The following is a 17,206-nucleotide window of genomic DNA, read 5'->3' on the forward strand; positions in this document are numbered from 1 at the left end:
TAATGCATGACTGGATTTGAGAATTGATATTGGTCATATATTGAAAACTTATTTCATATGCTTATCAATTTTTTTTTTCAAATTAACCCATATTTCCTCAACAATAATTTTCTTTAAAAAAATCACATTTTGAAGAAAAAAACAGTTTGAATGGTTATTATTATATTCTCTATTGATATTTATTTATTTGTTCCACTCAAGAGAAAATATTTATTTATTTGTAGCACCTCGCGAAGACCAACTTGGTCCCAGTCTAGGCCTATGTTGGGCCGCGCCATGGGCCATTTTTCCCGAGCTAAATCGGTTTCGTGGGCCATACACCACTCTGTGAAGATATTATCTTCCGTTCTAATTATAAGACTTTATTTATAAATTATAAATGAAGTCTTATAATTAGGATTGGATATAATATTAAACTTACCCTTGCACCAACGGAGAGTCTTGCAGAAAGGACTAATTTTTTATAACGTAGTGTATTAAGATTTGAATCCTTATTAGAAAAAATGTTCATATTTAATATCTGACAGTGTTTCGAATAAAATTGTCTTCAAAAAAAAATACCTATACATAGCAACAAAAAAAATTGGCCTAGCCTATCTTTAATATCTAGCTATGAAGTATATATTTTCTATCCTTGGTATTCTAATAAAAATTAGTCTCTGTTACTCCTCCGGTCCTTAATATAGGACCCAATTGTTAAGTTGGTTTTAGTCCTAAATATAAGACCCATTTTTCATATTTATAAATTTTTTCTAAATTATCCCTATGGATACTCTCTCAATCATAATCAGGTAGAAGAGGAAGATGAGGTATTAAGAAAGATGATTATGATATTTTAGGAAAAACGTGTCACATTTCTTATAATTAACTAAGTTAACTAACTTCCTTAATCTAATCAAATTAGTTAAATGGGTCTTATATTAAGGACTGGAGGAGTATTAGCAAATGACATTTTATGTATAAAAAAAGTTATATTAAAAATATTACTCCTCTGTCACTTTTCATAGGATCCAAATAATCGAATTGTGTGGTTTAAGAAAATTGTAAAAATTAGTTACAAGTAATGAATGTATAGGAAATATACTTGTTTTCTTTCCAATATGCTCTTATTTATAAATGACTAAATGAGAGAGAAAAAGAAAGATGAGAATGTATGGGAAAAAAAAGATAATAAAAAAGAGCATATTAATTTAAACTGTATAAAAATATATATTTAATATTCAAATAAATTAAAAGAGAATCTGATAAAAAATGAATGAACTAATTCAAAAATCTGAATCTTATAATAAGAGATTGAGGTAGAAGTATATTCTGTGGATATCCAGAAACCTCCAACTCATATAATTGTAACTTTCATAAATCAAACCTTCCGAAAAAAACGTGGCCATACACTTTCATCCCACATTCATGAATCCAAGACCAAGACATCAAAAGACCTTTTATTAACCATACGTTTGGTATGAGAAAACCGGAAAGAAAGGAAAATGAGAAAAAAAATTTAATGAGTTCATTTTAAAAAAATTAGAAAATTCGGGTTATAGAACTTTAATAAAAAGAATATGTAAGATAAAAGAGCAAGAAAATTTAATTAAAAAACTCGTAATCCCACTTCATTAATTTTTTAAATAAAACTTATTAAAAATTTTCTTCTTTTCCCTTTCTCTCAAATTCTCTCATACCAAACAGACCGAGTTTCTCTGTAAGGGTGCATAAGTTTAAGACTTTTCGTATTTGTCTGCATGAATTTGTGATAATATTTTATTATATAAATATATAATTATACATCTAATTTATTTTTTTTGTAAATTTTTATTTTCTTAAAATATATATATTAAATAAGAGTAAAGTTGATAAGTTATTAAATTTTGAGACAATTAACAAAAAATTAAAAAAAAATTATCATGATAAAGCATATTAAACATGGCTTATGAAAATATGTTCTACATTGATCCATCATATCCCTTCAAATATTGTTTAATGATAAAAAAACTTACAAACAGAAATCTTGCATATGATACTATACACATGGAGATCAAAAGAATAAGAGTTCTTCTCCATCTGTCATTTCTATATTTTCTCGTGCTCTTGTACCTCTTATATTTCCACACTTTATAAGAAAGTCAGAATTCCCATCCCTTTTTATGTGCTCTTTAATTTTTTTCTTTTAAATGAACCTCGTGCAATGTTGCGTGGGGTTAATCTGTAGACGATAAAAGGAAAATGAAAGTTATGCTTTAACATGAATTACAGCAACATTCACAATCATTACTATAACTTAACTTTTTCTACTTTCTCTTTTTCTATGTACAGTTATGTTTATATTAAGTGCATACTGCCCAATACTAAATATAAATACATATTTCAATATAAATTTAAATTTTGATTCATTATATTGTGAGGGACTAACTCGTTCTATTAAGTGGGTGCTGAGATGAAAACCAAACAATGGTTTTAAAAGTGATTTTACGGTATATGAAGTAAATATATAGATGACTTTATCTCAATTTATGAAAAACTGCTTTTCAGAAGCATTTTTATATGATGCCAAGCACTCCCTAAATCTAACTTCTATTCCACTTCCTTTTTTTTGTCTTTTTTCATTCATCATTCTTTCTCTTTTTATTTATTCTTTCAACAAGCACAAAATTTTGGTTGAACAAAAGCTACATGTACATGTTCTTCCTCTCATTCACGGCAATGTCATTTTAAAGGTAGAAGTTATTGACCAGAAAGAATTTCATTTACTATGTGCTGGGACTCTGGAAGTCAAGACAAATTTTAAATTCTTAATAGCCTTTAATCTCCAAAAGACCAAAACGGGTACAAATATGTGCAATTATCAACACGGGCTTCAAAAACTTTATGGTCAACCCTGGTCCCTTTCATTCATAGTTATATTCTCTCGCGTATACTCTTCCAGTTTTAAATATAAAACTCATTTTATAGTGCAAATACTATTTTATAGTGCAATTTGTATTATAAAATGAATCTTATATTTAGGATCAGATGAGTACTTTAATAAACAGGAAAATAAAACTACTTTTAATCACATCCGATAATACTTAAATTTGATTCATAATATCAAATAATCATATATTTATATTAAAAATATAGCCCCATAAAAAATGAAAAAAGCGGTTTAATTAAAGCATCTAAATTCAAAAGTCATAAGTACTGTGTAGCATTGAAAATTATGATAACTTCTTACTTTTATTTGTTAAGAAAATGCAATCCCCTTTGTTCATAATGTATTTCCTTAAAAACTCATATCAATATCAAAAGTCACATTTTTTAAAATTATAGATCAAAATAATTATGCATTACTTTCCCCTGTCAAACCATTTTAAAATTTTAAATAAAAATAAATATTTTTTGGCCAAAAATAAAAGTAAATATTGAAATTCTAAATGTAATTATTAATATGATATATATATATACACACACATAAACAACCATATAAAATAAACAATCCGCGACAAAAAAAGAAATTAGGCGAGCCTGGATTTTAACCCAATGCACTTAATGGATTAAGGGATCTATAGATCGATAAAATAAATAACCAAACCAAAACTAAGCAAAACTCAGTTCTCATGCTTCACCGGGCAATGCGAAGAAGAAGTGATTTTACATTATATATAAGCTAAATACGATGATCAATTTTACTCCTAAATATAAGACCTATTTTCTAATATAAATTATACTATAAAATGAGTTTTATATTTAGGACCGGAAAGAGTATCTTATAAAAGAAATAAAAATAACTTTTAGAAGTCAAACCAAATCACCCCTCAATTCTAGTTGGATGAGGATTAAAATTTGAATGATGAACACTATTTTGATAGATTCAATATAAAAGTAATTTTCTCATGCGAATGGTTACATGTTTACAATGTTTCACACAACATTTTGCGTTGAACGCAAACATGGTTTCGGATTTGGATCCTCTCAGGATCCTTCTTTCTCCTTTTCTTCTCAGAATCTCATCTCTACCAATGGATCAAATAATAGATGGTTCAGATTTAATATTTTAAAAAACAGATGTCCACCTTCTCTCTCCTATTTATGTAATGTTATAATAATAGTTTTATAAAGTATGAAATCTGAACCATTCATTATTTGATCCAATGGTAGAGATGAGATTCTGAGAAGAAAAGGAGAAAGAAGGATTCTGAGAGGATCCAAACCCCATGGTTTCATTACCACTATTGAGCTTTCTAGTTGGGCCCCCAAAAAAAAAATCTACTATTTTTTGTTAAATTTCTAGGTGGGGAAAGGGCAATAATGATACTCAAATCTCAAAACATTAACTTCACAACAATTTAGCCTCTAAAAAATTATACGAAAGAGGTGTAGCAAATATTGATTCAGATAATTATAAATAAGAGAATTTCAGTAGCAAATCAATAGAAATGATTTATAAAACTTAAATGCTTGATTTTTAAGTAAAATTCTCATATTTGCGACTATCTCAGATGATACTTCAAAGGGAAATTTGGTTAAACCTATTTATTTAAAATTTTTATTGGCCAGAGAGCTTTGGTACAACTTATTTTTAACACGTATGGCTCTTCTTTAACTGCATACACTCTATCTTTAATTATGTGTAAAAAATTTTACAATGAAAATTACTCTCTCTATTCCTTATTATAAGAGACGAATAATCAAATTACGTACCAAATTACGTTGATTAAAAAAATAGTTAAAATTAGTTAAGAACAATCAATGTATAAAAAGTATAAACTTTTTTTCCAAAAATGCCCTCATTAATAAAAAGAGAGAGCATGAGAGAGAACAATTAAATTATTAAAAGAAAGAGAAGTGGGAGGGAGAAAGAGTGTGAGTTGGAGACAATAAATATGGGTAAAATAGGAAATTAACACAAAAAAGTAGAGACAACTTTTAAATATCTCTTATATATAGGAACATGCCATAAGTATCAAATGTCTCTTATAATAAGGAACGGATGGAGTACTTACACATAACTAAAGATATGATTGTGCCATTCAAATGTAAGCCCCTCTAATCAATAAAAATTCTAAGTAAATACTTTTAACCAATTTTTTCTATCTGTAATTTACCTTTCTTGAAAATTTTAGAACTTAAACAGTAATTAAATTAATATTTTGAGACTTAAATATCATTAAATAAGTTAACTATTAATTATTACTATTATTAACGGTTGCCGCGCGCAAACCTAAATTTCCTTTTTTTTTTTTTTGTCCTTGTACTAAGGAAAACTAAATTTCTAAATCCCTCTGATTGGACGATTTCTTCAACTTGCCTGCTCGTCGACGACCAGGGCGTGGACTTGCATGTTGCCGGGCCCATCTGCCGGTGCCTGAGCTCCGGCGGGTTCTCCTACTTCACTCCTCCCATTCGAATTCAAACTCGGATTTGTGGATTTCTCTAGCAGCGAATGGCGACAGTTGGGGCAAGAAGAATGTGACAAAAGCCATGTGTCTATGCACCTCACATGGAACCCGTGATTGCATTTTGGCAGCATTCGCACCTTATCTCCTTTCTCGAACTCCCCGAGGCATATCGGGCACTCCGTCGCCGGTATGTTCGCCCCGGGCCCGTACTCTTTCACCGGAATCCGGCTCAGGTGACGTTTCTTCAGGCCCGTTGAGGCAAGCCTGGCAGCTGTTTGTTCTGTGGTCTCTGTGGAAAATCTTTGGCTACAACGCAACACACATCGCACCATCGAGTTCAACCCAAGCGCGCATATTAATGCGCACAACAAAGCCGCCAGTATGATCACCATGTTCGCGTCGAAGTTTACATCTCGCACGAACGATTCATGGGTCTTATTCCTATATGCCGGAGACACACTTAGCCCGGCGTCGAGAAGACGGCGATGCATATTCACCGCTCACAGGTTTTCGCTTTCTGATGGATCTTAAACCGAAGTAAGGATTTCGAAGGGCTTTGCTTGTGTCTTCAACTTCGAAGCACAAAACCGGTATTCACTTCTGCTTCTTGGATGGCAACTGGGTTTTGTGTTGGAGCAAAATTTGAAGCACCCACCGCTAAGAATTTTTATTGGTGTCTGAACTTTGAAATCATGGAATGTTACTGGTTTCGGCTTCTTGACTAGAAACTGGTTTCCGGTTCACTGATACTACGGCTCGTGACAAATTTACTTATGGGTAGAAACAGAATTTGTAGCAGCTACGGGTAAGGACTGATCTGATGGGTTTTCTTGACTCTGAACTTTGAAATCTGGGAATGATATCACTTTCTGCTTCTCGACTACGAATTGATTTTGAGTCTCTACTCAGCTGTGGCAGATTTTCTGTTGGATATATGGGGTTAAAATCTGAAGCAGCATCTACTAAGGATTGGTTTGATGGTTCTTCTTCTTCTTCTTCTGGGTGAATTTTGAAAACCAGGGATGGTATTTCCTTTGAGCTTCTCAAGTAGAAACTGATTTGTGAGTCATGGCAGCTTGGTAGTGAAGATTCCTGCTTGGAAAGGGACACAGAACAAGGTGAGATATAGAAGCATCTTTGATCTTTCGCCCCCCCCCCCCACTTTCCTGTCTACAGGGATAAAGGGAGAAAAAGAGAGTGGTGAAATTGGTTTCGTGGGTATACTGTTATCCAAACTGGGGACCGTTCTGTTCTGGTGTTTGATTCCCAGCTTCCTCCTGATCAGAAATGGTCCCGTTTAGCTAGCAAGCTAGGCTGCTTCGTTGAGCAAGATTGCCAGAGAAGATTGAGAGAGATTTGTGGGGGAACTAGAAAATCTCAAAGGCCTTTTACTGAAACCCCAGATTTAGGTTTTTGCCATAACATGGCAAGTCACCCACAGGTTACTTCAGACGCAGGGAAATAGCAATACACACACGCACACATATATAATATAACAGACAAGTGGGTGTATTGTTCATAAATAGGGTCTACTCCGGTCTTAGGAAACACCACATGCGCCCGACACAAAATTTAAAGTCACAAAAGGCAAAGGGATCAGTCGTCCATGTGCTAAAGAAATTTAGTTATTGCTCATACCAAGAGTTAATCTACATATAAACATGGAAAAAACAAGTAGGCGCCAAACAAAGAATTAAATCCCATTTACATGTTAACCTCTGTGATAAACATTTTGCTACAATCTTCTAAATCTAATATATTGTTAGAAGAAAAATTTATTGGTGATTAATTTCTTTATTTAATATTATCTTATAAACTTTTCAGGTTGACATCTAGTGCTTATCACATCAGTGAGTATTGCATGTTGATTAACATGATGAAATTTAGACCGTTTAAATCTAATTTGGATAATAGATGTTTAAAACTTTTACATTTTACTATTTTAATTTGATAGATTTATTTTTTGAGAAGTGACATTTATAAAATTATATTTAATTTAAATTTTGTATAAATTAAAGTGAAAAAAATTGAAATATGAAAATTGAATTAAATTAAATTGGGTTGATACAATATTTGGTCTGTTGAGCTTAGATTCATTTTGGTTTTGATCCTTTAAATTTCAAACCATAAGTTTTAATCTCTTAATAGGAAAAATGATCCGAGTTTTTATCAAACTAAAAGAACAAATATTTTAAATGAAAAAAAATTTAAAGGATTAAAACTAAAATAAAAATAAACAATTTAATATTAATGTAGATAGTGCAGGTTAATAATGAGCACCCACGTACATGTGCTCCTACTCGTGTCTCGTGATATGCTCGCTCTGGTTTGCCACGTAAAATGGCGTTTTGGCAAAAGCAAAAATCTTGCTTCTCTCTGCTTAAAAAAAAAATTTCTCTCTCCAGAATGATATTTTGCGGTGACATGACCCCATTCTTTTTTTTTTTTGGCCAAAAGTGACATGACCCCATTCTAAACAACACTCGTTTGCAGGTAGGATCAGTAAATTGGCTTCCTTTATCAATTTTTTAATAAAATTATAACACATAATTTTTTGAGCAAAATAACGCATAAATTTTAATTATAAAATATGAGATTATATTTGTACTTGCAAATACAATTATAATATTATTACAAACCATAAAAATATAAAAAAGGGTAGAAGTCTCCTACTAAAAATTTTGTTAGTGAAAATGATCTAAATTAAAACATTGGTTCTTTCTGTATACAAAATTTTTGGAGCACCAAGTGTAAGAATTTATCGGATCATTTTCTCCAACAGAATTTTTAATTAAATTTTTTTTCTCAATTTCTCCAAAAAATCCTAATTAAGTTTTTTTTAAAACATTTTTGTCATGGACTTAAAGTGTACTTTTTTTAATGTTGCACCAAAATTTTGGTGGAAAAAAGAGTTTCTTTTGTGAAAATGGCCCAAAAATATTATACTCCTCCGGTCCTTAATATAAGACCCATTTAACTAATTTGATTAGATTAAGGAAGTTAGGTAAATTAGATAATTATAAGAAAAGTGACACATTTTTCCTAAAACACCATAATCATCTTTCTTAATACCCACTCTCCTTCTTCTACTTGATTATGATTGAGGGAGTATCTATAGGGGTAATTTAAAGAAAATTGAAAAATATGATAAATAGGTCTTATATTTAAGACCAAAACCAACTTAAGAATTTGGTCTTATATTAAGGACAGGAGGAGTATTATATATTGATAGAGGAGATTTGCCTACCTAAGACCTAAAAGACAATAATTAAGAAACTAATGGAATGGAATCATGAACAGTTTGGTATCAAATCCAAGGGGCAAATGCGAAATGACATTGGTTATATGTAACTGTCCATGTTGCGGCAGTCTCATTAGCCTTAGATTTTTGTGACTTTTTGACGTGTGATGAAGCAAACTCACTTGGCACATTTGTATCAAAAGTGGGAAGAGCATAAATAAAAAGAAAAGAAAAAGTAAAAGGGGAGGGGAAATAAAAATCATCAACCCCACTAAAATATCTCTACCTTCCTTTCACTGTTCGTGTTAGGCGGCTTATCGTACCTAGCAAGCTGCTAACTGATATTTTGTAGCTTCTTTTCTTAGATTCTTTCTATTTTTTTTTTTGGTGATGAAAAAAAAAACTTTAGTTGATTGGAGATCCAAAATCACCATAAAATTTTTGTACTGGTTAGTACTACCTCTTGTTCCTAATATTACTTTCGACTCTTAATATAAAGTTTTATTTGATTTTTATTTTGATCCTAAATATAAAACTTCAATCCATTTTATCTCTCATATTTATATATATTTTCAAAGATAGTTCTTCTAATAATAAGAGTTCTAACCAATACACTTGATTAATAAGGATATTTTAGGAAAGACAACACCTATTTATTACAAATAATTAACTTAACTTCTTTCCTTAATCTCCTCAAATTAGTCAACTAACTCTTCTAAATAGGACCAGAGGTAGTATAAAAGTTAATAAAAATTAGTTAACTAATTTGAGTAGATTAAGAAAACTAGTTAGGTTAATTATTTGTGATAAGTAAGTGTTGTCTTTCTTAAAATACCTTTACTAATCATGTATATAGTTAGAACTGCCATTTGATGAAATATTTAATATGTGCAACTACTACAAGAATTACTTTGAGAAAAATAGATAAATATGAGAGACAAAGTAGATTGAATCTTTTATTTAAAACTAAATTGAATATTAAACTAACTTTTACATTAAGGATCAGATGCTGTATATGATATTTTTCATTTGGATTGGAATTTTGATGTCTCTAATGGGAACAAGGTATCAGTCATGATTCGTGAATTATGTTGTTTATCATAAATTGCAATTTAGATGATCATGGAATTTCTGGTCCACTTCTCTTGTTCTTATGGGTCCGGTATATGTTATTTGTGATAAGAAGAATAGAATTTAGATCACATATCTTTGTATTGATTCGCACCTGTCGATCAACCATCAGTTTTAATCGGTCCACATCATACCATCATCACATGATCAACCTGGTTGAGAATCTTTATTTTACAGAAGTTGGGTATGCAAACATGGTGCCAAAAAAAAAACAAAGGATTTTATTTAGGGTAAAATAGTATATTTAGCATTTTGGTGTTATTTTCCATATATATCTAAACCTTAATCTTTTTTTTTTCTTTTTAACATCCAGTATTTTGATTTTTTTTTTATGCATTTAGCGTCATTGATATTATTTTTTAATTGTATCTAGTATCCTTATTTTATTTATAATTTATGATACTGAAAATATTATAAATAAAATGAAGGTGTTAGAACTACTAAAGAAACATTAAAGTACTACATGTGCCATCCTTCATAGTGGTAGGGTTTTTCAATTTCAAGAAATTGACGTTGAGAGTCTTGATCACTTTTGTTTCCTCCTTATAGGAAGGCCTTCAAACACACATTTATAGGATGAATCCACAAAATCTGCCTAAATTTGCTGCACTCACAAAATTAATGAGATGTGAACAATCACACTAAAAAAGCTCATTATATTCAAATCTTAGTTAACAGTAAAAAAAGATTAATCTAGTTGATAAATATATAATTTGTAAGGATACATGTTCAAATTTTGATGTGTCATTCTTAAATACTATCTCCGGTCCTTAATATAAGATTTCGTTTGACTTTTGTTTTGATATTAAATATAAGACCCCAATTTACTCTGTCTTTCATATTTATGTATTTTTTTTCAAGATAGTCCTTCTAATAATGATAACTTTAACTAATACACTTGATTAGCAATAATATTTTAGGAAAGACAATACATATTTATTATAAATAACTAATTTAACTTCTTTCCTTGATCTCCTCAAATTAATCAACTAGCTCTTATAATTAAGATCGGAGGTAGTATTTTTTAAGTGCTTTTTAAGTTGTGAGATGTCTTCATTCTAGTGAACCTTTGCAGATTCAACTATTAACCTTTTTTTTTAAAAAAAAAAAAAACCTATTAGCCCTCCAACTCTGTGTTTGTAATGACTAGCAGTGACGTGGCGAAGCCTTTTGCGTTCAACTCCTCCTTCTCCTTCGAAGGATCCACCACATGTCAATTTCTAAGTTCAGAAGAGCACAAAGTGTTAGAGTAAACATTATTTTTACATTCATTCTTGCGATACTCAGAGAAACTGAGGACAAGCCCTCATCCTTGCTTCTTCTAAGGCCGCCGTGCATCTGGTCGAAAGCTACCCTTGAAGCAATCCTACAAGCGGTGGCAATGATTTGCTCGGTGAGGTTCACAGTAGAATTAGCTTCTGCAGATTCCATTTGCACGTGTTAATTCAAAAGCGCAAGCAGATTCAAACAAAATAATCAATCAAGCCTTCAAATATATATGGAAAAGAAAAATACTAGATGCTGAGAGGGAATCTATTTAATTTGAAGAGTTTCCAATAAGCTCAAGGAGAGACAAGACCGCAACCATAAAGTTTACGCGCTTGTATAAAATTAGCACTGGGAAAATGAGCCGGCCCGTCACGGGCTCGGGCCTAAACGGACCAGCCCGTTTAAGCCTGATTCTCAAAAACATGCTAATTTTTCAAGCCCGGCCCGTGGGATAACAGGCTCGGGCTGGCCCGCGGGCTTTTAGCCCTTTTAACTACAAATTTAATTTTTTCATGTTTCTTGCATATTTAATTTCATGTTTCTTGCATATTTAATCAAAATAATAAAATTACTAATAAAAGATATAAATATTAATAAATTATGTCACAAATAGAAACACCATCATATATAAACATTCAAAATATCCATCACATCGCAATAAAATCCATTAAATAGACAAACTAAATGGAAGAGTGAAGACAAAGATAAACAACCAGATAAACATTAAGTTCACAATAAACAACTAAAGCATAGAGTTCATGTCAAGCAACATCAGGCTTCAAGTGACAGTGGCAACTTCATTTTTTCGAAACTTCATCATCACTATCATCAATTGCAAGGATATTTGATTGTACTTCACTATTAATCGGCTCTTCTTGACTTCTAAAAATATCAATGATTTCTTCTCCATCATCAATATCACATGCATTCTCTGCAACAAATAATAAACTACAATCATAGACAATTGAGCAATTAAAAGCATAAATAATTGTAATAGAATACTTATAAATTAGTGAATTACCTTTATATGCAAATCCATGCAACCAGTTACGAGCACAAATGAGAGCCTGAAGGTTTGTTGGAAGAATGGAACTTCTATACTTCGTAAGAACACGTGAACCAATACTAAAAGCCGATTCACTAGCTACAGTTGTGATTGGAATGCTCAAAATATCAGCTGCCATCCTTGAAAGATTTGGGAACCGAGTTTGATTGTTCTTCCACCAATTCAAGACATCCAAATTTTTCCAATTATCAGGCTTCAAAATTGGTTCTTCTAAATAAGTTTCCAATTCAAACTTGTCCATAGAAGAATGATCCATGATTGCATAGATATCTTGATAATCCTACATTATCAAAATTGAATCAAATACAAGCTAAATAAAAAACAAATTTAATTGACAAATTTAAAACTTACATCAAATGCATCATCAAAAGATGTGGTTGTTGTTGTTGAAGCACTTGAAGTGTGAGAAACATGATGAGTTGTAAGGGTTGAAGATCTACAAGTTGATGCACTTCCATACCCTTGTTTAGAAGATGATGTGATTGATGTTCCCATATTTAAATATTCATTGAAAATGGCATCTAACTTGCTCTTGACATTGGCAATCTTCTCAGAAGAAGTGACAGGGTCAATCTTTGCATAACAATATTTGATAATGTTAAACTTCCATCTTGGATCAAAAATCACAGCAAGTGTAAGAAGAATATTGTAATTTTGCCAATACTTGTCAAACTTTTCTTTCATTCTTCTGGACATCTCTCTAATCACATCATCAATGCTCTTCATGTTTGCATCAAGTAACATCTCAATTTTTGATATTTGTATAAAATAAGAGTTGGCAGTAGGATATGATGACCCAGAAATCAACCTTGTTATCTTTTCAAATGGCCTCAAGAAACTGCACATTGCCTCTGCTCTATTCCACTCATCGTTTATCAGATTAAAACATCTTGGGTAGTTTGAATCACACAAAGCAAAGTTTGCAAAAGCACGGCGATATTTAAGTGCACTCTCAAGCATTGCATAAGTAGAGTTCCATCTAATGGGCACATCTAATCGTAGGCTCATTGCAGTGTCAATGCCACCTACTTGCTCAACACATTGCTTGAACTGAATCATTCTTGCATCAGATGCCTTCAGCCATTTAATACTCTCTCTAATCTTCCATAAAGCACTACTTGCTACTTTCAAACCTTCTTGAACTATTAAGTTAAGGATGTGGGCACAACATCTTATATGAAAAAATTCACCACCACAAATCAAATCAAAGTTTTCTTGCAAAAGCAACTTCTCTTTTAGTAAGTCTTGCATGTTATCATTTGCAGATGCATTATCTAGAGTAATTGAGAATATTTTATTCTCAATCCCCCATTCTTTCAAACAATCATACACTTTTTTAGACAATTGTACCCTAGAATGTGGAGGCTCCATTCTACAAAATGAAAGTATCTTACTATTTAGTGTCCACTTTTCATCCACAAAATGAGCCGTCAAACATATATATCCTTCAGAAGTCACAGCAGTCCAACAATCAGAAGTCAAACATATTCTACCTATACTTTTTTGCAATTTCTGTTTCAAATTATTTTTTTGTTGGTGGAAGAACTTCATAACATCAGCCACAATCGTTTTTCTAGTCATGAGCCTCACATCAGGATTTAACATTCTAAGTAGTTCCCTAATCCATCTATATTCAACAAATGAATAAGGAAGACCATGTTCAATTATGGCCATAGTCATAACCTCCCTAATACGATTATGATCAATTTTTCTAGACCTTATGTTGCCTTCACTGTCCATCATCATCAATCCAATATCATGAAATTTGTCTAAACTTTTGCAAGTCTTAATATGGCGACTTAAATGTGAAGTGCCTTTATCCCCACCCGATGCATATAAACTTTGACAACCATTACACTTTGCCTTATTCACCCCATCAATCTTAACTCTAGTAAAATACTTCCAAACATCAGAGGTCAAAATCCTAGGCTTCTTTGGTTTTGGTTCTTCGGTCACTTGAATAGAAGATGATTTACCTTTGCCATCCATAGCTAATGATGCATCATCAGTCCCTTGAGCCTTTTCTCTTTGCTGCGGTGAGAAAGACATGATGCTGCCAGCCTGCCAAGAATCAGCAAAAAATTACAATTTAGGATCCTCTATTCCTCTTAATGTATATTAGTAGGCAATTAATAAATAAACATCAAACAGTAATCCATATCAGAATTCAGAAACGATTTAGAGAGTCTAAAATTGGGTGGTCTAAACTATAAAATCAGGAATGAAGCAAAGACTCACTAGAGTAGAGATGCTGACGCTGGTTACTGGTCGGTGGAGAGGTGGTACTGCACGACGCACGCCTTGAGGTTGGACAGACTCACGAACAGCAAGGGAGCTGATTGACCGGGGATGCAAGGACGTTGGTCGATGGGGGAACAAGGGAAGCAGAGGGGGAACTGGCGAAGCAAAGGTGGGCTATAGGCGACGGCCGACGGTGACTGCGAATCTACGATGTGCGATTGGTGTTCTGTAAACGGCAACGGCGACGGTGAGTGGGTGATTGCCAACAATCTGCGATGTGCGAATCTGCGTGAGGTGAGGCCGAGAGAGATGATGACTAGGCGACGGGAGTGAGGGTGACTGCCGACGCCGACGGTGGTCTGTAAATCTGTCTCTGTGGGGATCTGGGACTAGGAGTCGGAGTCGAGACAGATTGGAACTGGGAGACCAAGAGTAGGAGACCGAGAGAGACGAAGACGGATGAGACGACTCGAACTCGAAGAGTGAGTGCTACTACTGTCTACTGAGCGACGCTGTGACGGTGAGCGCCAGAGTCCGCGTGAGAGGCTGAGAGCATGAGACCACTGAGACGTGAGTGGCCGAAATTGCGAAACTAGAAGTGGAAGGAAGGAAGACTCTGGTCGGTCAAGAGTGTGTGTGTAACAACAGACTAAGTGACTAACAGTGTAAGAGAAGGGAAGGCGGAAGGGTCAGCCGATTAGGGTTAGGGAGTTAGGGAGTTGGGGACTTGGGGTTTTCTTTTTCTCAAAAAAAAAAAAGAAATAGCGGGCTTAAACGGGCCGGCCCGTTTAATTATAAGCCCTACAGGGTTGGCCCTTTTAAGCCCAATTTACTTTTGGAAGCTTCATATTACAAGCCCGACCCTTGACTTAATCGGGCTTAAACGGGCTAGTCCGACGGGCTCGGCCCGTTTTTCCGGCTCTATATAAAATCTCAATCCACTTAATGTCTCATACTATCCTAAATATAAAAGCTAGTTGACTAATTTGAGTAGTTTAAGGAAATAAGTTAAATTAGTTATTTGTAATAAATAGGTGTTGTTTTTCCTAAAATATCCTTACTAATCAAATATATTGGCTAAAACTACTATTATTAGGAGGACTACCTTGAAAAAATAAATAAATATGAGAAAAAATGAATTGGGGTTTTATATTTAGGAACAAAATAAAAATCAAACTAGGTCTTATATGTCTTATATTTAGGACTAAAATAAAAGTCAAACAGGGTCTTATATGTCTTATATTTAGGACTAAAATAAAAGTCAAATGGGGTCTCATATTAAGAACCAGAGGTAATATTTATCTATTTTTTTAAAATAGTCATTGAGTAATTATACATGTTAAAAATTCTATCAAATGGTAATTCTAGTTAATACACATGATTAGGAAGGATATTTTAGAAAAGACAAACATCTATTTATTACAAATAATTAACTTATTAACAAACTTTTTTAATCAACTCAAATTATTTAACCAACTCTTATATTCTTACATTAAAGAGCAAAGGTAGTATATCAGTGCCTGCTGCTGCAAGAAAAGGCCTTTGACCAAATTTATGGTCCTTCATTTTCTTGACTTCTTTAGTTGGTCCTGCAAATCACAACACTGCCATGGAGATTGCTCTGGGCTGAACGTGCATAACGACCAGTTATTTGAGATGCCAATTAATTTACCCGCTTCCTTCTCAAACGGGGCTTCAGGTGGCTGCCGAAGCAAGAAGCAGGTATGAGGAGGTGGGCCAACTGACGCTGATGCGTAAAATGTTTACTTTTTGTTCTTTTGAACTATGAAATTGAGGCGCCGGATCCTTCGAAGAAGAGGGAATAGTTGAACGAAAAATATCCGCCACATGACCCACATAACTGCTGCGCCTATTTTTAATATTATCTCCGGTTTTTAATATAAAAATTTATTTGATTTTTATTTTGATTTTAAATATAAGATCTAATCCATTTTGTCTTTTATATTTATATATATTTTTTCTCAAAATAGTTATTCTAACAATAATAGTTATAGCCAATACACTTGATTAGCAAGGATATTTTAGGAAAGACAACATCTATTTATTACAAATAATTAATTTAACTTCTTTCCTTAATCTCCTTAAATTAGTCAACTACTCTTATAATTAAGACCGGAGGTAGTATAAGAGTTAGTTTGATTTTTAATTTAATTTTAAATATAAGACATTAATTCATTTTGTCTCTCATATTTAACTATTTTTTCTAAAATAGTCCTTATAGCAATTACACAAGTTAAAAATTCCATTAAATAGTAGTTTTAGGTAATAAATATGATTAACAAAGATATTTTAGGAAAGAAACATTTATTTATTACAAATATCTAACTCAACAAATTTTTCTAATCTATTCAAATGAATTAACTAGATCTTATATTAAAAACCAGAAGTGGTATTAGTTTTTCCTTAAAAGAACAAAAAACTATTTATTAAAAAAACACGGCCATGGATAACATTTAGCTTAACTAATTAGAAAGCAAATCATGATTCTTACCTTTCACCTTATTTAGCTTCTTGTATTTCACAAATGTCAATCCTTAAATTTTTAACTCCTTGGGCGTTTTGCGTGACAAACACCCTAGCATGTATCTACCCAGTGAATTTGAAGAATTTCACACTTCTCATCTCCATATAATCAAGTGTGTTTCTAGACAAAACAAATGGGATTTCTAATTATTCTTCCGGTCCTTAATATAAAACTCAATTCTTAAATTGGTTTTGGTTCTAAATATAAGATCCATTTTTTATATTTATCAGTTTTCTCTAAATTATCCCTATAGATACTTCTTTAACTATAATCAAGTAAAAGAGGGAGAGTGGTATTAAGAAAGATGATTATGGTATTTTAGAAAAAATATGTCACTTTTC

The 17,206-nt window shown here is 32.4% G+C and overlaps 1 protein-coding gene across 1 annotated transcript; it reads right to left on the bottom strand.

Annotated features, from left to right (window-relative positions):
• Positions 1-5,218: 5,218 nt before the first annotated feature.
• On the bottom strand, positions 5,219-7,113 carry LOC114763164 (RING-H2 finger protein ATL74-like). The gene is made up of 2 exons (XM_028952776.1): positions 7,102-7,113; positions 5,219-5,944 (listed from the first exon to the last, which is right to left on the bottom strand). Exon 2 carries the CDS (start codon positions 5,861-5,863, stop codon positions 5,273-5,275), a length of 591 nt encoding a protein of 196 aa, XP_028808609.1. The 5' UTR covers positions 5,864-5,944; positions 7,102-7,113; the 3' UTR covers positions 5,219-5,272.
• Positions 7,114-17,206: the final 10,093 nt, after the last annotated feature.

This window comes from Neltuma alba, unplaced genomic scaffold (assembly GCF_004799145.2).
Source record: "Neltuma alba isolate B1F8T4 unplaced genomic scaffold, ASM479914v2 tig00011259_pilon, whole genome shotgun sequence".
Lineage (NCBI taxonomy): Eukaryota > Viridiplantae > Streptophyta > Magnoliopsida > Fabales > Fabaceae > Neltuma > Neltuma alba.